Raw genomic sequence first — 25675 nt, 5'->3', positions numbered from 1 at the left:
CACTATGCGCTGCATTACCATATATACATTATCATGTGTCAGGGCAATACAGCGACCTTAATAAACAGAAAGGACACATCTCCTCCCTCTACACTCAGTGATGAGCCTCTTGGTGGTAACGCGGTGAACGCCATTTTTAGCGCACAATACTGCAATGCGTCAGTATGAACAGTGTGACGGACGCGGTTATCAGATCCCCGCCCTTCTCACTAACTCATGACAAAGGAGCGGCCAATCTCACACCCTGCTGTCACATACATAACAATGCCACTCTCAGCTGCACCCTGCACAAAGATTTTCCAGCTTGCGGGACTCAAATCTGGGTGCCAGCAGGCTGAGAGCGATTGTCACCGGGCTAATTAAGCAATTAACCCTTTACATGTCACCACCTCCGTTTGGTCCAAGCCCAGAGGAAGCTCGTCATTTTGGAAATACCAATTATGATTTTAGAATAATCGTCTGTAACACGCGCTGTCACCACAGACAGGGATGTTCAGAGGATTTATCCTATACAGTATCACTCTTCAGGTGACGGATTCTTTGTTAGCTTGCAGTAAGAGTTTAGGGACAAGGATAACAATTTTCAAAATAAGGTTTTAATAATGAAAAGGTCAAAGTTGGTGCAAATAAAATATTTACAGAAAAAAAAAAGGCATTTCAAAGAAATAGAGAAATAATTCAGCAATTAGAGAAATAAGGTAGAATTGAGGGGGAAGAATAATTGCAGTCAATGTCCGGGGTGTTATCAGAGATCAATCGATGAGCCAGGTGTGATCGCTTCTCAAACTTCATAGATGTTACTTCTTTGATGTTACCATGGGAACTCTGATAACTGAGTCAGCTTTTCTCTGGGATCAAAGGGGTGTTGACAGATGCCCCTGACCAATTAAAACGGAGTGGGCGTGGGCTGTCCTGGGGTATGACCATATCAGGACCTCCTCTTTGGACAGTTTTATACCATTATTCATATCCTGAAAAATTTATTGGTTACATTCTTTAAACTGATAGTTTATCATTCAGCATGTCATTTCACATCCAGGGATACCAAACACAGAATATGTCAGATAAACGTGCCACCCAGGGAATATCTGACCTCTGTCTCCTATTCTATATGTGATAGGGTGGTCATGCATGGTCTTAATTCGATCACTATGACATTTCTCATCCAAATATATACTTATTGTTAATGTGTCGTGTTCCTGTCTGCATTTATGAATCATAGGTGTATTTGTTACGTTTTACTGAGCAGCTGTTTGAGTGATATTTACGACTCAGTTCTGGTCATCCTTAATGGATTTGTTCAAAGTTTTATGACCGACCGGTTTTGGAAGAAACAAACATCTGGCTAGAACTCAATTTGTGGTTTTTGGTCTCTGAGCTGAGATAACGGTTCTTTTGAAGTGTAAAACCTATACATTCTATGAATTAACTGAGGTGGGGGGGGGGGGGAGAATATCACTGCGTGTATATCTGGTATTCTAGACGGTCATGGCTGCTTCTAAACACCATGGCTGCTTGTGACAGCTTTTCGTATATCCAATGCAGGATATCATTACAAACGGGTCTTCAGAGGTTTACTTCAGCTTTTCTAAAAGAAATAAGGAGACGAGATTCCCCTTCCATCCCGTATGATGGAGAGTTTATAGAACGTCCCGTGCCATGTCTCCTGAACCCCTTTACCAACTTCCAGAGAGAAGAATAATAGACGCATCCTGAGGGGGGGCGTCACATTTATGTGTTCAGTATAGGGCACCATAAGCCACAGAACCTTATAGTGTGCTCAGCCTTAATATATATATATATATATATATATATATATATATATATATATATATATATATATATCTATATATAGAGATATATATATACCCCTATAATGTACTCAGTCTATATATAGAACCTTATAGTGTACTCAGTGTATATATAAACCCCTACAGTGTGCTCAGCCTATATATAAACCCCTATAATGTACTCAGTCTCTATATAAACCCCTATAATGTACTCAGTCTATATATAGAACCTTATAATGTACTAAGTCTACAGTATATATAAACCCCATATAGACATAGTTACATAGTAGGTGAGGTTGAATAAAGACAATAGTCCATCCAATTCAACCTGTGTAGGTGTGTGTGGCCGTAATAATTTCTCATACCCCTGAATGTTCTGATCCTTGATATGTACATCTAAGAGTCTTTTAAAAGTAGCCATACTTCCCGCAGTAACTACCATTTGTGGCAGAGAATTCCACAATCTTGTAGCCCTAACTGTAAAGAACCCCCTGCGTTGCCTGAGGTTAAAACGCTTCTCCTCTAAACACATTGTATGACCTCGTGTCCTCATGCATTCCTTGCGACTGAATAGTTTTTTTTTCTATGCTGAGATCACCATTGAGGTATTTGTAAATTGCTATCATGTCCCCTCTCAGGCGTCTCTTCTCCAGGGAGAATAAATCAAGTGCTTCTAAGCGCTCTTCGTAATTAAGGTCCTCCAATCCCTTAATAAGTTTTGTTGCCCTTCTCTGGACTCTCTCCAGGACTGGCGACCAGAACTGGACAGAATACTCCAGATGCGGTCGCACCAGAGTTTTATAAAGTGGAAGTATTATAGTCTTATCTCTGGAATACATCCCTTTCTTTATGCATGCTAATATTCTGCCGGCTTTGGCAGCTGCCGCTTGACATTGCATGCTATTGCCTAGTCTATCATCAACCAAGACTCCCAGATCCTTCTCCATTTTTGATACCCCCAGAGGTTCCCTGCTAGCTTGTATATTGCATTTATGTTATTGGTCCCTAAGTGTAATACCTTGCACTTATCCACATTAAACCTCATTTGCCATTTGGTTGCCCACTCTGTTGTTTTGTTCAGGTCATTCTGCAAGATTTCTGCCTGTGAAGTTATTGCCCTGCTCAATTCTGGTCATCTGCAAAAACTGATATAGAACTACTGATCCCGTCCTCAATGCTGTTTATGAATAAATTGAACAAAATTGGTCCCAGAACAAAGCCTTGGGGGACCCCACTTACCACCCTAGACCAGTCTGAGTATGCGCTGTTTATTACTACCCTTTGGGCACGCCCCTTTAACCAGTTCCGTATCCAAGAGCAAACCTTGCGCTCGATGCCTGTTGCCCCTTAATTTATAAATCAAGCGCTTGTGGGGAACTGTATCAAAAGCCTTAGCGAAATCCAAGTACACCACATTCACTGGTCTCCCCCTTTCTAGCTCACAGCTCACCTCCTCGTAGAATGTTAAGAGATTGGTTGGACAAGAACGCCCATTTGTAAACCCGTGCTGATTACTGCTGATGATGCTGTTGTCTTTAGCAAACTCTACGATATAGTCCCTTATCATCCCCTCCAGATGATTACATACTATCGATGTCAGACTGACTGGCCTATAATTTCCCGGGACATACCTCTGCCCCTTGTTTTGAATATCGGTATCACGTTAGCTTTCCTCCAATCCCCTGGTACATTTCCTGTCATAATACTGTCAGCAAAGATCAGGAACAGTGGTCTAGATATAACCTTACTGAGTTCCTTGAGTACTCTTGGATGTACGTCATCCGGGCCTGGTGATTTATTTATGTTAATTTTATCCAGCCTTTCCCTAATTTCACCCTCTGTTAGCCATAGCGGCAAGACCTGTGTATTACTGCTAACCATACAGTCGTGGTCAGTGTACCCCATACAGTCATGGTCAGTGTACCCCATACAGTCATGGTCAGTGTACCCCTCGGTTTCCTGTGTAAAGACTGAGGAGAAAAAAGCGTTCGTTCAGCACGGTTGCCTTTTCAGTGTCCTCTGTAACCATCCCCCCATCTTCGTTAGTTATGTGTGAAATATGCTCTGCCCTAGTTTTTTTGCTGTTGATATATTTAAATAATTTCTTTGGGTTCTTTTTACTATCCTCCACTATTTGTCTCTCAAAGTTGATTTTAGCCATTTTGATTTCGTGTTTACTTTTCTTATTTGCCTCCTTGTATTGCTGGAAAGCCGATACTGTGCCCTCTGATTTATATTTCTTGAAGGCCAATTTCTTTTCCCTAATAAGTTTATTTACATTACGGTTTAGCCAGCCAGGTTTGGCTCTTTTAAATTTATTTCCCATAGGAATGCACTGCAAGATGCATTTGTTTAATATGTTCCTAAAGCATTCCCATTTTTCCTCTGTGGTCAGGGATCCCAGGGTTTGGTCCCAGTTTACCCTTTCCATCAATGAGTACAATTTTGGAAAGTTTGCCCTTCTGAAGTTTAGGGTTCTTATGTTCCCCACTTGCCTTGTTATATTGTTATTTACACTAAATGTGATTATCCTGTGATCGCTAGAGCCCAGGTTGTCCTGGACTCCCACCTCCGAGATTAGGTCTGGGTCATTAGTGATCAATAGATCCAGGACTGCGTTTTCTCTAACAGGAGAATCAACCAACTGTGACATGTAATTATCCTGTAAGGTTTCTATGAATAGACGGGCCTTCTGTGAGTGTGCAATCCCCTCATCCCAGTCAATGTCGGGATAATTGAAGTCCCCCAATATGATGACTGATCCCAGTTTTCCCACTTTCCCCAACAGTGATATAAATTCCAGCTCTACCTCCTCCCTTTGGTTAGGTGGCCTATAGCAAACCCCCACAACTACTTTCCCCTTTATGTCTTCCCTTTGGAGTTCTACCCATACAGATTCTAACTCCATACTCATCCCTTCCGTAATGTCACTCCTCTCTATCACCCTTACATTATTCATTACATAGAGACATACCCCTCCCCCTCTTTTTCCTACCCTGTCCTTCCGGTACACCAAATACCCTTGGATATTGGCCAGCCAGTCATGCGAGGGGTCGAACCAAGTCTCCGTTATTCCCACAAGATCTATGTCTTCCTCATGTACTAACATTTCTAACTCACCAATTTTATATATATAGACTGAGTACATTATAATATACTCAGTCTATATATAGACCCCTGTAGTGCGCTCAGTCTATATACAGTGCCTTGTGAAAGTATTCGGCCCCCTTGAACTTTTCGACCTTTTGCCACATTTCAAGCTTCGAACATAAAGATATAAAACTGTAATTTTTTGTGAAGAATCAACAACAAGTGGGACACAATCATGAAGTGGAACGAAATTTATTGGATATTTCAAACTTTTTTAACAAATAAAAAACTGAAAAATTGGGCGTGCAAAATGATTCAGCCCCCTTAAGTTAATACTTTGTAGCGCCACCTTTTGCTGCGATTACAGCTGTAAGTCGCTTGGGGAATGTCTCTATCAGTTTTGCACATCGAGAGACTGAAATTTTTGCCCATTCCTCCTTGCAAAACAGCTCGAGCTCAGTGAGGTTGGATGGAGAGCGTTTGTGAACAGCAGTTTTCAGTTCTTTCCACAGATTCTCGATTGGATTCAGGTCTGGACTTTGACTTGGCCATTCTAACACCTGGATATGTTTATTTGTGAACCATTGCATTGTAGATTTTGCTTTATGTTTTGGATCATTGTCTTGTTGGAAGACAAATCTCCGTCCCAGTCTCAGGTCTTTTGCAGACTCCATCAGGTTTTCTTCCAGAATGGTCCTGTATTTGGCTCCATCCATCTTCCCATCAATTTTAACCATCTTCCCTGTCCCTGCTGAAGAAAAGCAGGCCCAAACCATGATGCTGCCACCACCATGTTTCACAGTGGGGGATGGTGTGTTCAGGGTGATGAGCTGTGTTGCTTTTACCCCAAACATAACGTTTTGCATTGTTGCCAAAAAGTTTGATTTTGGTTTCATCTAAGCAGAGCCCCTTCTTCCACATGTTTGGTGTCTCCCAGGTGGCTTGTGGCAAACTTTAAACGACACTTTTTATGGATATCTTTAAGAAATGGCTTTCTTCTTGCCACTCTTCCATAAAGGGCAGATTTGTGCAGTATACAGACATCTCAAGTCTCCCGCAAATCGCGGGAGACTCCCGTCTTCTGCCCTGAGCTCACGGACACCCGCAAGCTCAGGGCGATATCCCGGCAGTCAGTGAGAGTGTGACTCACTCTGTGAGTCATCCAAGCTGTGAAGCAGAGTAGAAGCAGCTGAGCTGTCAGTGTGACTCACTGTGTGAGTCATCCTGAGCAGCTCAGTGAAGTGAGCAAAAACTACTTCTGCCTGTGAGAGGAGGAGGGATACAGAGGAAGCAAGCAGCAGCTTTCTCTCTACTCCTGACAGTGAGCCATGTATTTCACTGCAGCAGTTGGCCACAAGACCACATGTAACAGTAAGTATGCTAGGTACATACAGATTGATTCCTCTATGTCCCCCATTAACTGCGCTTCCTAAAACATCTGCTTTAGCACAGAAATAAATGATGGGAAAAAAAATAAATAACAGGAGATAAAAAATTGTCAGCACTACAGCGGTTGTCCATAGCAACCCCTTCACTGATGTGTACTGAGAGCACAGAGGGCTTCTGGAAGCTTCTCCTCACTGCTTCTGGAACATTTGGACCTATGGTAAAGTGTACCTGTAGACATTCTTCTTTTACATTTTGATGAAGGAATAAAACTTCTGCCATAGTCATTTTTTGTGGTCTATGTGTCTCTGGGGAAATATACCCATTATTCCACTACCAGAAAGCCAACAGGAAGTCACTGGGCTTTTCCTGAAGGGAGGGGAATTACCCATTACCTAGAGATGCACTGTAAAGTACATAGCTAAATTCAAAACTTTTTTTTAGTAAACCTCCTCTGTATACTAATTCCATTTCATTTGATCATCCTTTAGTTGTGTTAAATTAGCGTCAGAGGGGGTGCGCGGCAGCGCGGGAAGAGTTCGGCGGCGCGCGCGGGGGGATTCAGTGGCGCGGAGTGCCACCTCCCTGAAATGAGTTTTTGCAGGTTGGGATGTCTGAGTATACGACTGATTGTTGTCCTATGGACAGAGTCTCCCACCTCAGCTGTAGATCTCTGCAGTTCATCCAGAGTGATCATGGGCCTCTTGGCTGCATCTCTGATCAGTCTTCTCCTTGTATGAGCTGAAAGTTTAGAGGGACGGCCAGGTCTTCCTAGATTTGCAGTGGTCTGATACTCCTTCCATTTCAATATTATCGCTTGCACAGAGCTCCTTGGGATGTTTAAAGCTTGGGAAATCTTTTTGTATCCAAATCCGGCTTTAAACTTTTCCACAACAGTATCTCGGACCTGCCTGGTGTGTTCCTTGTTCTTCATGATGCTCTCTGTGCTTTAAACGGACCTCTGAGACTATCACAGTGCAGGTGCATTTATACGGAGACTTGATTACACACAGGTGGATTCTATTTATCATCATTAGTCATTTAGGTCAACATTGGATCATTCAGAGATCCTCACTGAACTTCTGGAGAGAGTTTGCTGCACTGAAAGTAAAGGGGCTGAATAATTTTGCACGCCCAATTTTTCAGTTTTTTATCTGTTAACAAAGTTTGAAATATCCAATAAATTTCATTCCACTTCAGGATTGTGTCCCACTTGTTGTTGATTCTTCACAAAAAAATTACAGTTTTATATCTTTATGTTTGAAGCCTGAAATGTGGTAAAAGGTCGCAAAGTTCAAGGGGGCCGAATACTTTCGCAAGGCACTGTATATAGACCCCTGTAGTGAGCTCAGTCTATATATAGAGTTCTGTAGTTTTGGTTTAATGAAGGTAAGATGGAAGTCGTCTCTCTCTCGCAGAGGCGGAGATATAAAATGTTTCATTATCTGGGATTTTCACAACATGAAGGTGTGACCCCGCCCATATTAATCTTTCTCCAATCAGTGCCATTCTTTGGGGTTTTTGGCCCTCTTTGGACTCCCGTGGAAACCCCCATAATAATAGAAAGTCTGTCACAGGCTCCGCCCCCCATCACAGAGCGGATTCGTTCATCCTGACATCACCAGCATTCCTGTCTCCGCCCACAATGACTCCACCCAAAACTCTGACCCAAAAAAATTCACCAATCATTTTGCTGCAAAAAATGTTTTATTGTACTTTATACACAGCGCTCTATACAGGAGGAGCTCCGCCCCCCCAACGTATTTACATCCTTTATACAACGTCCGCACCATGCTCAGCGCCTGGAGAAATCTCCACCTGAAACAGAGAAAACAGGAGGTGGGTGGAGTCAGTGCAGTGAACTCCGCCCTATACTGTGCTGGGGAGCTCCGCCCATGTGACTCCTCCCTGGAACACACTATGAAAGAAATCAGCCCCATTTAAAGGTGAACTCCACACAAAATCAATGCTGCTTCCACCATTGTGGGAGGGGCAGAGACACAAACTACTGAAGGTAAATCTCCCTATTGTGGGAGGGGCAGAGAAACAAACTACTGCAGGAAATCTCACCATTGTGGGAGGAGCAGAGACTCAAACTACTGCAGGAAATCTCCACCTTGTGGGAGGGGCAAAGACACAAACTACTGCAGAAACTCTCTACATTGTGGGAGGGGCAGAGACACAAACTACTGGGGAAATCTCTCCATTGTGGGAGCAGCAGAGACACAAACTACTGGGGGAAATCTCCCCATTATGGGAGGGGCAGAGACACAAACTACTGCAGGAAATCTCCCCTTTGTGTGAGGGGCAGAGACACAAACTACTGGGGGAAATCTCCCCATTATGGGAGGGGCAGAGACACAAACTACTGCAGGAAATCTCCCCATTGTGTGAGGGGCAGAGACACAAACTACTGGGGGAAATCTCCCCATTATGGGAGGGGAAGAGATACAAACTACTGCAGGAAATCTCCCCATTGTGGGAGGGGCAGAGACACAAACTACTGCAGGAAATCTCCCCTTTGTGTAAGGGGGAAGAGACACAAACTACTGGGGGAAATCTCCCCATTATGGGAGGGGCAGAGACACAAACTACTGCAGGAAATCTCACCATTATGGGAGGGGCAGAGACACAAACTACTGCAGGAAATCTCACCATTGTGGGAGGGGCAGAGACACAAACTACTGCAGGAAATCTCACCATTATGGGAGGGGCAGAGACACAAACTACTGCAGGAAATCTCCCCATTATGGGAGGGGCAGAGACACAAACTACTGCAGGAAATCTCACCATTATGGGAGGGGCAGAGACACAAACTACTGCAGGAAATCTCCCCATTGTGGGAGGGGCAGAGACACAAACTACTGCAGGAAATCTCACCGTTGTGGAAGGGGCAGAGACACAAACTACTGTAGGGAATCTCCCCATTATGGGAGGGGCAGAGACACAAACTACTGCAGGAAATCTCCCCATTATGGGAGGGGCAGAGACACAAACTACTGCAGGATATCTCCCCTTTGTGTGAGGGGCAGAGACACAAACTACTGCAGGAAATCTCCCCATTGTGTGAGGGGCAGAGACACAAACTACTGCAGGAAATCTCACCGTTGTGGGAGGGGCAGAGACACAAACTACTGTAGGGAATCTCACCATTGTGGAAGGGGCAGTTATTATATATAATTTGGCCCGCACACAGAACCTTTATTTCTAAATATTGGACCAGGAGGTGTCACGCCCGTCTGACAACACTCACCCTGACAACTGCTGCACTCGCAGCTTTGAATGACGGGAAGGACCACCGGCTCCTCCCCCCCGTCCTCACACTGGAGGTTGAGGATCTTCACCGGAGTGTCGGGGTCTAGCCTGTAGCTGCAGCAGTCGCACACCGTCTGGAGGTACGGCTCCTGGAAGACAGAGGACAAGCATGACACCATTCTGGGGCAGAGACAACATGGGCACATAATGAATGAATTCCCCCCCCCCCGAACACCCAAATACATAGGCGGCACCCCCCCCCGCCCATATTATAGGTTCCTAGATGGGGGTGTTCCTCCCACATCGCCCCTCTCACCTCAGCCAGGACATTGGTCCAGGAAGTGCAGCGGCCCCGGCAGAAGCTGACCTCCACCTGGTCCAGGTAGCAGTTGCCTTTGGTGATGTTCCGGAGTTCGGTGTGGAGGCGGCACACCGGCGATCGCTCGTCTGGGGGTAGAGAGGACACATTATTCAATATTCATATTGTTGGTCTTTTTGGTGAAGGACTGGATACCAATCCCTCTGGACACGCTGAGCCCTCCATCAATGACCTCCCTGCCAGCCAATCACAGCACGGGAGAAGATAGCGGCCCAGCTGAGGTCACTGAGGTGGTTTTCATAATACATATACCGGAGTCTGGGATCTCCTACCTGGGATCTCCTTGCGGCACACGGGGCAGCACTCTCCAGGCTCCTGAACCTTCACCTCTCCCTGCCGGGGGGGGGGGGGGGGACACAGAGGTCATTAAACACTAAGAAACATTAAGCAGTCCATAGACATTCATAATAAGCAGTATCGGGGGAGGGCATCTGTGATCTCTAACTTCTCCATAATCTGGGTCTCACCTCCATACAGAAAAGCGGGGGGCAATCTGGCGCACAGACTCCGAGGCCGTTCACACAGTGGCACAGGTGACACCCGTCCTGCCATGTCGCTCCAGCCTGTAAAAAACACAAATTTCAGATCTTTTCCATCATCGAAGAGAGAAGGTCCATCAGACGCAATTCCAGGCCCTACCCCAGTGCATGCTGGGAGTTGTGGGAAATAATGGGCGAGGCAAGAAAATCTTCTGGTGGTAGATCTCCACTCATAAATGGTGTGACCATGGACATGGAGCAGGTGACTGAGTTCCCATCTGAGCTCACAAAGCCTTCAATGATTTCATTGGCCAAAAACCGATAAAGGCAAAAACCCACCTGGACCCCTCATCAGACTAGGCTTCATTGTGATGTGAGGTCACCGCCTGCCAAGGGAAGCTTTCGATTGGCCTATTCTGTATATATAAGTTCGCTATATAAGGCTATGGGATGTGCATGACCTGTAAAGGGACCAGAGTGGATTCTGGGGAACAGGTCAAGATGGAGAGGTCTACCTCGACCCCATATTATCAGACTTGGTTTTGTCATGATCTGGTCAAGTCAACACATGCCAAGAAGGGAAGCATTTAAATGGCCCATTCTGCATATATAAGGCCACCATATAAGGTTTTGGGAAGTGCATGGCTCATAAAGGGTCCAGTGTGGAGTCTGGGGGACAGGTCAAGGGGGAGAGGTCCACCTGGACCATATATCATCGGACTAGGCTTCTTTCTGACCTGAAGTCACTGCCTGCCAAGAAGGGAAGCTTTTGATTGGCCCATTTTGCATATATTTTCCCTCGCAAATGTTCCCTCGCAAATGCTACGTTCACCCTCTGGCTCTATTCTACGCTCTCTAACCCACATCTTCAATCTCGCCCTCTCTTCTGGCATCTTCCCCAACTCTCTAAAACATGCACTAGTCAGCCCCATACTTAAAAAGCCCTCACTGGACCCAACCGATCTTAACAACCTACGCCCTATTTCCTTGCTCCCCTTTTATACAAACTCCTTGAACGTCTGGTCTACAATCGACTGTGCGACCACCTTGCCGAGAATAGCCTCCTTGATCCCCTTCAGTCTGGATTTCGGCCTCAACAATTCACTGAAACTGCTCTCCTAAAGCTGACAAACGATCTACTAATGGCCAAAACCAATGGACACTAATCTGTACTCCTACTGGACCTCTCTGCTGCCTTTGATACGATTGACCATCCCCTCCTCCTCAAAAAACTCCATGCCTTTGGTCTCCGTGATTGTACTCTTCACTGATTATCTTCCTACTTATCCAACCGCACCTTTAGCGTTACTTACAATTCTACTTCCTCCTCTCCTCTTCCCTTCTCTGTTGGGGTCCCCCAAGGCTCTGTTCTTGGACCCCTCCTATTTTCAATCTACACCTCCTCTCTGGGTCAGCTGATAGCCTCCCATGGCTTCCAATACATCTCTAGGCTGACGATACCCAAATCAATTTATCCACCTCTCAGTCCCCTCACGTATAACTAATTTACTATCAGATATATCGGTCTGGATGTCTCACCACTTCCTCAAACTCAATCCATCCAAAACCGAGCTTATAATTTTTCCTCCACCACGTGCCCCTTCCCCGATCTCTCTGCAAATATTGATGGCATTACTATCAGCCCATCCCCGTATGCCAAGGTCCTAGGTGTTGTCCTGGACTCTGAACTCTCCTTCAAACCCCACATCCAATCGCTGTCCAAATCTTGCCGCCTCAACCTCCACAACATCTCCAAAATACACCCCCTTTCTAACCAAAGACACAACAAAGCTCCTAGTTCACTCCCTGGTCATCTCTCGCCTCGACTACTGCAATTATCTTCTCATTGGCTTACCCCTACATAGGCTCCTCCCCCCTTCAATCCATCATGAATGCTGCCGCCAGACTCATCCACCTCACCAATCGCTCAGTGTCCTCCACCCCTCTCTGTCAAGCCTTCCACTGGCCTCCATTCAGTGTCCTCCACCCCTCTCTGCCAATCCCTCCACTGGCCTCCATTCAGTGTCCTCCACCCTTCTCTGCCAATCCCTCAACTGTCTTCCATTCAGTGTCCTCCACTCCTCTCTACCAATCCCTCCACCGACCTCCATTCAGTGTCCTCCACCCCTCTCTGCCAATCCTTCCACTGCCCTCCATTCAGTGTCCTCCACCCCTCTCTGCCAATCCCTCCACTGGCCTCCATTCAGTGTCCTCCACCCCTCTCTGCCAATCCCTCCACTGACCTCCATTCAGTGTCCTCCACCCCTCTCTGCCGATCCCTCCACTGGACTTCATTCAGTGTCCTCCACCCCTCTCTGTCTATTTCTCCACTGGCCTCCATTCAGTGTCCTCCACCCCTCTCTGTCTATTCCTCCACTGGCCTCCATTCAGTGTCCTCCACCCTTCTCTGCCAATCCCTCAACTGTCTTCCATTCAGTGTCCTCCACTCCTCTCTACCAATCCCTCCACCGACGTCCATTCAGTGTCCTCTACCCCTCTCTGCCAATCCTTCCACTGCCCTCCATTCAGTGTCCTCCACCCCTCTCTGCCAATCCCTCCACTGGACTTCATTCAGTGTCCTCCACCCCTCTCTGTCTATTTCTCCACTGGCCTCCATTCAGTGTCCTCCACCCCTCTCTGTCTATTCCTCCACTGGCCTCCATTCAGTGTCCTCCACCCCTCTCTGTCATCCCTCCACTGGCCTCCATTCAGTGTCCTCCACCCTTCTCTGCCAATCCCTCAACTGTCTTCCATTCAGTGTCCTCCACTCCTCTCTACCAATCCCTCCACCGACCTCCATTCAGTGTCCTCCACCCCTCTCTGCCAATCCTTCCACTGCCCTCCATTCAGTGTCCTCCACCCCTCTCTGCCAATCCCTCCACTGGACTTCATTCAGTGTCCTCCACCCCTCTCTGTCTATTCCTCCACTGGCCTCCATTCAGTGTCCTCCACCCCTCTCTGCCAATCCCTCCACTGGACTTCATTCAGTGTCCTCCACCCCTCTCTGCCAATCCCGCCACTGACTTCCGCTCACCCAACAAATTAAATTCAAAATACTAACAACATCTTACAAAGCCATCCACAGCTTAGCCCCCAGCTACATCACCAGCCTCGTCTCAAAATACCAACCTAATCGCTCTCTTCGTTCCTCTCAAAACCTCCTGCTCTCTAGCTCCCTCGTCACCTCCTCCCATGCTCGCCTCCAGGACTTTTCCAGAGCCTCTCCAATCCTATGGAACTCCTTACCCTTATCTGTCCGATTATCTCCCACTCTATTAGCTTTTAGGCTATCTCTAAAAACCCTCCTCTTCAAAGAAGCCTATCCTACCCACACCTAACAAATATACCTCCATTTTCTCCATCAGCCCACCCCCCACGGTTATTGCCTTTTGTTTCACTTGACCCTCCCTTCTAGATTGTAAGCTCTAATGAGCAGGGCCCTCTAGTTCCTCCTGTTTTGAACTGTATTTTCTTCCCTCACATTGTAAAGCGCTGCGCAAACTGTTGGCGCTATATAAATCCTGTATAATAATAATATATAGGGCCGCCATATAAGATTTTGGGATGTTTATGGCCCATAAAGGGTCCAGAGTGGAGTCTGGGGGAGAGGTCCACCTGGACCATATTTTATCGGACTAGGCTTCTTTCTGACCTGAAGTCACTGCCTGCCAAGAAGGGAAGCTTTTGATTGGCCCATTTTGCATATATAGGGCCACCACATAAGGTTTTGGGATGTTTATGGCCCATAAAGGGTCCAGAGTGGAGTCTGGGGGACAAGTTAAGGTGGAGAGATCCTAATCAGACTCAGTTTCATCTTGGTCTGAAGTCACCACCTGCCAAGAAGGGAAGCTTTTAATTTGCTCAGTCTGAATATTTATGGCTGCCGTCTAAAGATTTGGAATGAGCTCAGCCCATGAAGGGTCCAAAGTGGAGTCTGGCGGAGAGGTGCAGATGTAGAAGTTATACCCCCAAATCTATTGTTTTACCTCCATACAACCCTCAATGATTCCATTGGCCAAAAATTGATAATGGCACTCACTCACCTGGAACCTATGTCATCAGAGTCAGCCTCAATGTGAATTAAAGTCACCTCCTGGGAAGCTTTTCATTGGCCCATTCTGTATTTAAAGGCTGAAGACGTGCCATGGGCCCTGAGGGGTGGAGTCTGGAGGAGAAGTTGGTTTGGACTGGGGTTGTTTTTCTCCAAAAATCTGCTGTTCTTTTGATTGGCCCATTCTACATATATATATAAGGCTGCCATATAAAGGTTTGGGATTTACATGGCCCCTGAAGGGTCCAGAGTGGAGTCTGGAGGAGAGGTCGGGTTGGAGAAGGGTCCAGAGTGGAGTCTGGAGGAGAGGTCGGGTTGGGGAGGTTGTTTCCTGAAAATCTGCTGTTCTACCTCCAAAACAACCCTCAATAGTTCCATTGGCAACCAATCAATAGGGCAATAACCCACCTGAACCCTAATATCATCAGACTTGACTCATCCTGATGTGAAGTCACCACCTGCCAAGAAGGGAAGCTTTTGATTGGCCCATTCTGCTTATATAAGGTTTGGGATACGCATGGCCCATGAAGGGCAAAGAGTGGAGTCTGGAGATGTTTTACTTCTACATAACCCTCAATGGTCCTATTAACCACCAATCATTAAGGGCAATCTCCCTCCCGGACCCCAAAGGATCAGACTCCACCTCATTGTGGATTTGGTGTCACCACCTGCCAAGAAGGGAAGCTTCTGATTGGCCCATTCTGCTTATATTAGATTTGGGATGAGCACGGTCCATGAAGGGTCAAGAGTCTAGAGGAAAGGTTGGAGTGGAGAGGTCATTCCCCGAAATCTCCTTTTCTACCTTCACACAACCCTCAATGGTCCTGTTGACCACCAATCATTAAGGCCAATCTCCCACCCGGACCCCAAAGGATCAGACTCCACCTCATTGTGATTAGGCATCACCACCTGCCAAGAAGGGAAGCTTTTGATTGGCCCAGTCTACATATATAAGGCTGCCATATAAAGGTTTGGGATTTACATGGCCCCTGAAGGGTCCAGAGTGGAGTCTGGAGGAGAGGTCGGATTGGAGAGGTTGTTTCCTGAAAATCTGCTGTTCTACCTCCAAACAACACTCAATAGTTCCATTGGCCACCAATCAATAGGTCAATAACCCACCTGAACCCTAATATCAGACTTGACTCATCCTGATTTGAAGTCACCACCTGCCAAGAAGGGAAGCTTTTGATTGGCCCATTCTGCTTATATAAGGTTTGGAACATGCATTGCTCATGAAGGGCCAAGAGTGGAGTCTGGAGAGGTCATTTCCCGAAAATCTGCTGTTTTACTTCTACATAACCCTCAATGGTCCTATTAACCACCAATCATTAAGGCCAATCTCCCACCTGGACCCCATAGGATCAGAATCCACCTCATTGTGATTTGGTTTCACCACCTGCCAAGAAAGGAAGCTTCTGATTGGCCCATTCTGCTTATATTAGATTTGGGATGAGCATGGTTCATGAAGGGTCAAGAGTCTAGAGGAAAGGTTGGAGTGGAGAGGTCATTCCCCGAAATCTCCTTTTCTACCTTCACACAACCCTCAATGGTCCTGTTGACCACCAATCATTAAGGCCAATCTCCCACCTGGACCCCAAAGGATCAGACTCCACCTCATTGTGAATTTGGCATCACCACCTGCCAAGAAGGGAAGCTTTTGATTGGCCCATTCTGCATATCTATCCATATCCATAAAAGAGTTTGGGATGAGTATTGGGGCAAAGGGTCCCGAGTGGAGTCTGGAGGAGAGGTCAAGGTGTAGAGGTCATTGCTGCTCTACCTCCACACATCTCTCAATGGTCCATTGGCCACCAGTTGATAATGGGAACCACCCACCTGGACCCCATGTCATCAGACTCATCATGAAGTTCAGGTCACCACATACCAAGAAGGGAAGCTTTTGATTGGCCCAATCTGCATATAAAGGTTTAGGATTTACACGGTCCCTGAAGGGTCCAGAGTGGAGTCTGGAGGAGAGGTCAGGGTGGAGAAGGGTCCAGAGTGGAGTCTGGAGGAGAGGTCGGGTGGAGAAGGGTCCAGAGTGGAGTCTGGAGGAGAGGTCGGGGTGGAGAAGGGTCCAGAGTGGAGTCTGGAGGAGAGGTTGGGGTGGAGAAGGGTCCAGAGTGGAGTCTGGAGGAGAGGTCGGGGTGGAGAGGTCCTTCCCCAAACATCTGCTGTATGTGGACCCATCGGGGGCAGCCAATGTAAACCAGAATGAAGGGTCTCCGTACCTCATAGAGCTGTCCATCGTGTTCACATTGGCAGTGTGCAGGACTCACACACTGTCCTGTACTGCTCCGGAAAGTCCCAGTCTCACACACACAGCTCCCCAGGGTGCCGCTGCTACAGTTCCTCCATGGCTCTCCGTACAGTTCCTGACAAGTCCGTTCACACAACTCTCCATCCGTGGAAGGACGTCTCCATCTCTCTCCAATGGGACAACCTGACCGGAGACAGAAGAAATGTCAGGAACCCTCCATGCGTACGTAGTCCCTGAACAATGTCCCTGATGGTGTGTACAGTCCCTGAGCTATGTCCCTGATGGTGTGTACAGTCCCTCAGCTATGTCCCTGATGGTGTACAGTCCCTGATGGAATGTACAGTCCCTGAGCTATGTCCCTGATGATGTGTACAGTCCCTGAGCTATGTCCCTGATGGTGTGTACAGTCCCTCAGCTATGTCCCTGACGGTGTACAGTCCCTGATGGAGTGTACAGTCCCTGAGCTATGTCCCTGATGATGTGTACAGTCCCTGAGCTATGTCCCTGATGATGTGTACACTCCATGAGCTATGTCCCTGATGGTGTGTACAGTCCCTGAGCTATGTCCCTGATGGTGTGTACAGTTCCTGAGCTATGTCCCTGATGGTGTGTATAGTCCCTGAGCTATGTCCCTGATGGAGTGTACAGTCCCTGATGGAGTGTACAGTCCCTGATGGAGTGTACAGTCCCTGAGCTATGTCCCCGGTGGCGTATACAGTCCCTGATGGTGTACAGTCCCTGGTGGTGTGTGCAGTCCCCGAGCTATGCCCCAGGTGGTGTATACAGTCCCTGAGCTATGTCCCTGGTGGAGTGTACAGTCCCTGAGCTATGTCCCCGGTGGAGTGTGCGGTATGGTCGAGCACTCACTGCAATCTGGGAGGTCGCAGTCCCTGTGGCGGGTCGCGGTCCCTGTGCACTCCTCTCCATCATACAGACGCAGTTGCGTTTGCCGCCGCTGTGCGGTTTGGACTCCGGTACCGCATGTGACAGAACACGGCGACCAGTCCGACCACTGGGACCACTGACAGTCCACTGTAAGGAAAGATGAGTCAGAAGAGTCAGATCTGCCATATGATAGGCCGAATCCGCACAAGAGGCGGGTCAATAACTAGCCAACCAGAGAGAAGGACAACAATCCTCGGGGGTGGGACTTACCGGCACAGTTCTCGGCAGTGCACAGGAAGCTTCCCATGTGGCAGGTGCTGCAAGACAGACAATATATGATACATGTGATGGGTCCTGGGAGGGACTGAGTGTAACCTTTCCCCGCACCCCCCTCTTACCAGTTGTTACATTGGTGGTAGATGATGGTGCCCGCCGGGTACGCCCTCCCCCGCTCTTCCAGCGTCAGGTTGGCTGTCCAGGGCAGGTGGGGGGAGGGTTGGAGGGCGCACATACAATCTTCCGGCGTGACGCATACTCCGCCCTCTAGGACCTGCAGGGGGAATCACACATAGAGAACACCGGAGAGGAAATATGACATGTCCGGGGTCACACCGCAACCACCCATCTCTACCGGACACACCCATCTCTACCAGACACACCCATCTCTACCAGACACACCCATCTCTACCGGACACACCCATCTCTACCAGACACACCCATCTCTACCGTACACACCCATCTCTACCAGACACACCCATCTCTACCGGACACACCCATCTCTACCGGACACACCCATCTCTACCGGACACAACCATCTCTACCGGAAACACCCATCTCTACCGGAAACACCCATCTCTACCGGACACACCCATCTCTACCGGACACACCCATCTCTACCGGACACACCCATCTCTACCGGACACACCCATCTCTACCGGACACACCCATCTCTACCAGACACACCCATCTCTACCAGACACAACCATCTCTACCGGACACACCCATCTCTACCAGACACACCCATCTCTACCGGACACACCCATCTCTACCAGACACACCCATCTCTGCCGGACACACCCATCTCTACCGGACACACCCATCTCTACCAGACACACCCATCTCTACCGGACACAACCATCTCTACCGGACACACCCATCTCTACCGGAAACACCCATCTCTACCGGACACACCCATCTCTACCAGACACACCCATCTCTACCGGACACACCCATCTCTACCAGACACACCCATCTCTACCAGACACACCCATCTCTACCGGACACACCCATCTCTACCAGACACACCCATCTCTACCGGACACACCCATCTCTACCAGACACACCCATCTCTACCGGACACACCCATCTCTACTGGACACACCCATCTGCCTGTCTCACCGCAACCACCCATCTCTACCAGACACACCCATCTCTACCTTTAAATCTTTTTTTTTTTTCGCTAGAAAATTACTTTAATAATACTTTACAGTGTAATAATTTTTACACTGTCCCTTTAACTTTTTTCCTATTTGTTTTACTTTTTATTCTTTCACTGTCCCTTTAGCCCCGGTTCACACTAGGGCGACCTGTGAGGCGACCTGGTCGCCTCACAGGTCGCTGTAGGTCGCCTCCTATAGGGAAGCTGCGGACCCGTTCTAATAGGAGCGACACAAGTCGCTCCGACCTAGAAAAAGGGTCCGGAGCTTCTTTGGGGCGACCAGGAGGCGACCGCCATAGACTTCAATGTTATGAAGTCTGTGGCGGCCGCTCCGAGGTCGCGGCGCGCTGCTCGCACCGCGATCTCGGAGGTCGCCCCTGAAAGTAGCGTCGCGCCAGTGTGAACCGGCGCTTAATTTTTTTCTTATTTATTTTGCTTTTTAATTTTTACACTGTCCCTTTTAAAAAAAAAATCTTATTTGCTTTACTTTTTTTTTTTTACACTGTCCCTTTAATGTGTTTTTTTCCAATTTGTTTTACATTTTATTTTTTCACTGTCCCTTTAATTTTTTTTTCTATTTTTTTTTTTTACTTTTTATTTTTGCACTGTCCCTTTAATTGTTTTTATTATTTGTTTTACTTTTCCATTTTTTCACTGTCCCTTAAATAATTATTTATTTGTTTTAATTTTTATTTTTACTCTGTCCCTTTAATTTTTTTTTTCTAATTTATTCTACTTTAAATTCTTTTTATTTTTACACTGTTTCTTTATTTATTTATTTGCAATTGCTGTTATTTCTATTGCAAGGAATTTATAGATATAGATATATATCTATATATATCTTTATATCTATATCTATATATCTATAAAAAAATATATATATATATACTGTATATATATATATATATATTTTTTTTTTTCTCTTAAAAATATAATAAACTAGAACATGACTTCCACCCTGGAATGGAAGCGGGATAACAGGTCCTCCTTATAGAGAGATCTAGAGGTCCAAAAGACCACAAATCTCTTCTTTACCTTTTAAAAGCAAAAAAAATAAATAAATATATATTCTTTTTTGTTTTTCTTAAAAATATAATAAAATAAAACACGACTTCCACCCTGGAACGGAAGTGACGTCATCGCGTCGCTCAGGTCCTCCAAGGCCATAGAGGTGATCAGAGATGATCTACTCTTTGATCGCCTATAGGAGCAGCCAGCCGCACCGTTGGATAGTTTTTTGGGAAGAACCGGTGGAAACAGTAAACCCAAGAAACACCGGAGACCGGCGGGGGGGTTGGGAAGGGGGCGTGCCCTCCCGCCGCTTTGGAAAGCATTCACAAATCCTGTATAGCTATTCAGTTGAGCTCCTCCCCCCAGAATCACCTACCTGTCCTCGGGGGCAGGCACAGCCGGGCTGGCAGGTCTCATTCAGGCAGGCGGTGTCGGGTCGGAGGTCGGCGCAGGTCATAGGGCAGGAATTGGCGCAGTCGCTGTAAATCTGACCGCCGGGACATGCTGTGGGGAGACGTGCGATTATTTATGGAGGATTATAAAGTCATTGATGGGTACAGATAATCATACAGCCCCGCCCCCGCGGTACCTGGAGTGCAGTTGTGGGAGTTGCAGGTGCGGTGAAGGACCAGCAGATTCGGACACGGCTCTCCACCGGGATCAGCTGCTACAAGGACTGTTCGGTTCCTCTCGGAGACTCCTCCCCCGCAGCTGGCTCTACACTCGCTCCACGCAGACCATTGGCTGAGCACGCAGCTCGCTGGATGGAGGTAGATGAAAACATTTCATGGTCAGAATCGCAGTACCGGATCTCCACATAAATTTATAATCCAATCAAGCAGCACGCTGCCAATCAGAACTTGTCTTTCATTCCAAGTTAAATCTGATTGGCTGCTCACTGCGACCGGCACATTGGGCCCTCCTGTGTATGGCGGTATATCAGTCCGCCGTCTTAGTGTCACCACTCACCTGGGCACGGCTCACTATGACACTCCTCCACCTCTCGGCTCTCACTCCTGCAGGCGGCTCCGTCTGGACCCCTCTCTGTACAGGAGCGGCTCCTCCATTTGTGGCCCCCACCACAGCTGACAGAACAGGGGCCCCACTCAGTCCAGGGCCCATAAACCGGACACAGCAGGTCTGTACAGGAGAAGGTACCGTTCACACAAGTGCTGCGGAGGAAGAAGACAATAAGGTTGTGTGAGTGGAGGATCCGGGATTGGTGTACCCAGGATTGGTGTACTTGGAATTGGTGTACCCGGGATTGGTGTACCCGGGATCGGTGTACCTGGGATTGGTGTACCAGGATTGGTGTACCTGGGATTGGTGTACCCGGGATTGGTGTACCTGGGATTGGTGTACCCGGGATTGGTGTACCTGGGATTGGTGTACCCGGGATTGGTGTACCTGGGATTGGTGTACCCGGGATTGGTGTACCTGGGATTGGTGTACCAGGGATTGGTGTACCTGGGATTGGTGTACCTGGGATCGGTGTACCCAGGATTCGTGTACTTGGGATTGATGTACCCAGGATTGGTGTACCAGGGATTGGTGTACCCGGGTTTGGTTTACCTGGGATTGATTTACCTGGGATTGGTGTACCAGGGATTGGTGTACCAGGGATTGGTGTCCTAGGGATTGGTGTACCTGGGATTGATTTACCTGGGATTGGTGTACCTGGGATTGGTGTACCCGGGATTGGTGTACCTGGGATTGGTGTACCTGGGATCGGTGTACCCAGGATTCGTGTACTTGGGATTGATGTACCCAGGATTGGTGTACCAGGGATTGGTGTACCCGGGTTTGGTTTACCTGGGATTGATTTACCTGGGATTGGTGTACCAGGGATTGGTGTACCAGGGATTGGTGTACCAGGGATTGGTGTACCTGGGATTGATTTACCTGGGATTGGTGTACCCAGAGCTGTGTACCCAGGATTGGTGTACCAGGGATTGGTGTACCAGGTATTGGTGTACCTGGGATTGGTGTACCAAGGATTGGTGTACCAGGGATTGGTGTACCAGGTATTGGTGTACCTGGGATTGGTGTACCCAGGACTGGTGTACCCGGGATTGGTTTACCCGGGATTGGTTTACCCGGGATTGGTGTACCAGGGATTGGTGTACCTAGGATTGGTGTACCAGGGATTGGTGTACCTAGGATTGGTGTACCAGGGATTGGTGTACCTAGGATTGGTGTACCCGGGATTCGTGTACCTGGGATTGGTGTACCCGGGATTGTGTACCCAGGACTGGTGTACCCGGGTTTGGTGTACTAGGGATTGGTGTACCAGGGATTGGTGTACCTAGGATTGGTGTGCCCAGAATGCGTGTACCTGGGATTGGTGTACCCGGGATTGGTGTACCCAGGACTGGTGTACCCAGGTTTGGTTTACCTGGGATTGGTGTACCCAGAGCGGTGTACCCAGGATTGGTGTACCCGGGATTGGTGATCCTAGGATTGGTGTACCCAGAATTGGTGTACCCGGGATTGGTGTACCTGGGATTGGTTTACCCGGGATTGGTGTACCCAGAGCTGTGTACCCAGGATTGGTGTACCCGGGATCGGTGTACCTAGGATTGGTGTACCTGGGATTGGTGTACCTGGGATTGGTTTACCCGGGATTGGTGTACCTGGGATTGGTGGTCCTAGGATTGGTGTACCTAGGATTGATGTACCCAGAATTGGTATACCCAGGATTGGTGTACCCGGGATTGGTGTACCTGGGATTGGTGTACCTGGGATTGATGTACCCAGAATTGGTTTACCTGGGATTGGTGTACCCGGGATTGGTGTACCTGATAGTTCATTAGCACTGCACCGTCTTATTCATCTTCACCTCTCCAATCAGCTTGAATCACTTTTTTTAGTACTTACTGTTGAGCTGACAGTTCGGCTTGAGTGTCGGAGGGCAGCTAAAGTCTCACAGTTGCCTGACCTCACAAGCTGTCTCCCAACTCCTGGGTGTGCAAACCAGAGCCCAGAAACCTCTCACATTTCCATCAGCTAGGGGGCTCCGTGACTGGACGCCGGTACTCACTCAGGAGCTGGGAGGCTGTAATTACAAGAGTCGCAACGTCCTCCAAACCATGAGAGGAAACTAGTAGTAGGTGGTCACATCCATAGAAACATAGAAATACTCAGGAGCTGGGAGACTGTAACTAGAGGGTGTCCCCCAGACCAGACTAAGAGTGAAATCTAGTAGTCGGTGGTCATATCCAACTCAACTTGTTCTGGAATGTTAAAGACGTTTCATAGCTCATCCAAGGTGCTCCTTTAGTTCTAATGAGTGTCAAGAAGATACCCCAACATTTATATCCACTCTCCTTCATTTAATCTCCATTGAATGTGTAGATGTTGATTGTCCAAGAACAGGATTTGAGGTGTGAGAGTTGTGGACACCCCTGTTCCAGTTATATCATCTCATCCATTGGAGGACAGTTACTTCCTGACACCAATCCCAACCTTGGTGTCAGGAAGTCACCCCCTTACATATGGAAATAGAGCATTTAGCAGTTCACAGATGACCACTGTACTGATGTAGTCCAAGTGTAGGGGTCTTAACAGAGTCCACCAAACACGCGGTAGGAAACCATAGACATTAGTCTGCGTAGGTGTAGTAGTAGTCGCATGGCTGAAGGTGGTTGTTGGATCTCCAGGGTAGAGATGACAAAACGGCATTAGATGTGGGTAACAGATGGTATCACCTACACCATCTGTCACCCCTGTTCAATGATGGTAGAAGGTCAACCCATGTTCAGTGGTGGTAGAAGGCTATACCCTTATATAATGATGGTAGAAGGCCCCATCCCTGTTCAGTGATGGTAGAAGGCCCCACCCCTGTTCAGTGATGGTAGAAGGCTATACCCTTATATAATGATGGTAGAAGGCCCCATCCTTGTTCAGTGATGGTAGAAGGTCCCACCCTTGTTCAGTGATGGTAGAAGGTCCCACCCTTGTAAAATGATAGTAGAAGGCCAACCCCTCAGTGATGGTAGATGGTTCAGTGATGGTAGAGGGCTACACCCTAGTATAATGATGGTAGAAGGCCCCACCCCTGTTCAATGACGGTAGAAGGCCCCAACCTTATCTAATGATGGTAGAAGGCTCCACCCCTGTTCAGTGATGGTAGAAGGCCACACCCATGTTCAATGATGGCTATTCCAATTTGACATAGATGGCCTCTTCCAAGCCCCTTGTAAACCAGTTGTCCTCTCTGTCCAAAATGTGACCTCACTGTCCTCCAATTGTAAAATGATAGTAGAAGGCCAACCCCTGTTCAGTGATGGTAGAAGGCCACACCCTTGTATAATGATGGTAGAAGGCCCCACACCTGTTCAATGACGGTAGAAGGCCCCACCTTTATATAATGATGGTAGAAGGCCCCATCCCTGTTCAGTGTTGGTAGAGGGCCACACCCTTATATAATGATGGTAGAAGGCCCCACCCCTGTTCAGCGATGGTAGAAGGCCACACCCTTATATAATGATGGTAGAAGGCCCCACCCCTGTTCAGTGATGGTAGAAGGCCACACCCATGTTCAATGAAGGCTATTCCAGTTTGACATAGATGGCCTCTTTCAAGCCCCTTGTAGACCAGTTGTCCTCCCTGTCCAAAATGTGACCTCGCTGTCCTCCAATGGATGGGATGATATAACCAGAACAGGGTGTCCACAACTTTCACACTTGACCATGCTATTCTTAGACAATAACATCTACACATTCCATGGTGATTGTGACGGTGTTGGTGCTCCCTATGTGGATGTGTAAATGTTGGGGGATCTCCTGACACTCATTAGACCTGAAGAAGTGGTTTGGAGAAGATCTGAAACGTCTTCAACATTCCAGAACAAGTCCAGTTGACTATAGCTACCACCAGATACACCATGACCTGGATACATGAGAGCCGCCACCAACAAAGAGAGGAAAATTACGGAGTCGTAATGTAATAAATCACGCAGTACTGGAACCAAGGACGCAACGCCAAGGGGACATCGCTGTTCCTGGTATGAAGACCTCCATAAATTAACATTCAAAAAAAGTGCAAATTAACAGCTTTACAGATTCCAGGTATTGTAACAGATACACAAACCCACCAATTATTACATCCGATGTGGACAATGGCACCAGGTTCATATTCTGTGCTGCCGTTGGACGATGGCAGTCCACAGCGACAATCCGCGATCGGCACACAAGTCTTATCCTGCAACAGCCAGCCTTCTGGACAGCGGCACCCTGCAAGAGAAGAGCAATGGGTCATGTTTCCACCAGGGTGACCTTACACACTGAGACCGGCTACTGGAGGGAGGGGAAGGCTGTAAAACTGACCAGTCACTGGGGAGGGGGCAGGGCAGCTGTAAGTGTGAGTGGTCACTGGATGGAGGGGAAAGCTGTAAGAGTAACTGGTCACTGAGGGGACAGGAAGGGGCAGGGACTGGTCACTTGGGGGTGCACAGCCTAGAGTATCTGAGTATCCAGTCACTGGAAAGTGGGCGGGGCAGTAAAAGTGACTGGTCACTGAGGGGACAGGAAGGGGCAGGGACCGGTCACTTGGGGGTGCACAGCCTAGAGTATCTAGTCACTGGAAAGTGGGCGGGGCAATAAAAGTGACTGGTCACTGAGGGGACAGGAAGGGGCAGGGACCGGTCACTT

The 25675-nt window shown here is 47.8% G+C and overlaps 1 protein-coding gene across 1 annotated transcript in view; it reads right to left on the bottom strand.

Moving 5' to 3' along the window:
- Positions 1–7954: 7954 nt before the first annotated feature.
- The window catches only part of LOC309556619 (SCO-spondin-like), a 204513-nt gene continuing 186792 nt past the window's right edge, over positions 7955–25675 (bottom strand). Inside the window, exons 103-115 of the mRNA XM_082259053.1 lie at positions 25120–25258; positions 20994–21196; positions 20614–20784; positions 20401–20528; positions 17974–18125; positions 17846–17892; positions 17558–17722; positions 16662–16873; positions 10368–10463; positions 10173–10233; positions 9838–9968; positions 9520–9670; positions 7955–8084 (exon numbers count right to left, since the gene is read on the bottom strand). Coding sequence (XP_082115179.1) covers positions 8062–8084; positions 9520–9670; positions 9838–9968; positions 10173–10233; positions 10368–10463; positions 16662–16873; positions 17558–17722; positions 17846–17892; positions 17974–18125; positions 20401–20528; positions 20614–20784; positions 20994–21196; positions 25120–25258 — 1679 coding nt within the window. The 3' untranslated portion in view covers positions 7955–8061. The remainder of the gene's footprint in view (positions 8085–9519; positions 9671–9837; positions 9969–10172; positions 10234–10367; positions 10464–16661; positions 16874–17557; positions 17723–17845; positions 17893–17973; positions 18126–20400; positions 20529–20613; positions 20785–20993; positions 21197–25119; positions 25259–25675) is intronic.

Source organism: Pelophylax lessonae (assembly GCF_965119305.1).
Source record: "Pelophylax lessonae genome assembly, chromosome: 5".
NCBI lineage: Eukaryota > Metazoa > Chordata > Amphibia > Anura > Ranidae > Pelophylax > Pelophylax lessonae.
Note: the sequence above shows the minus strand (reverse complement) of the source record. Positions and strands in the feature narration are given on the sequence as shown.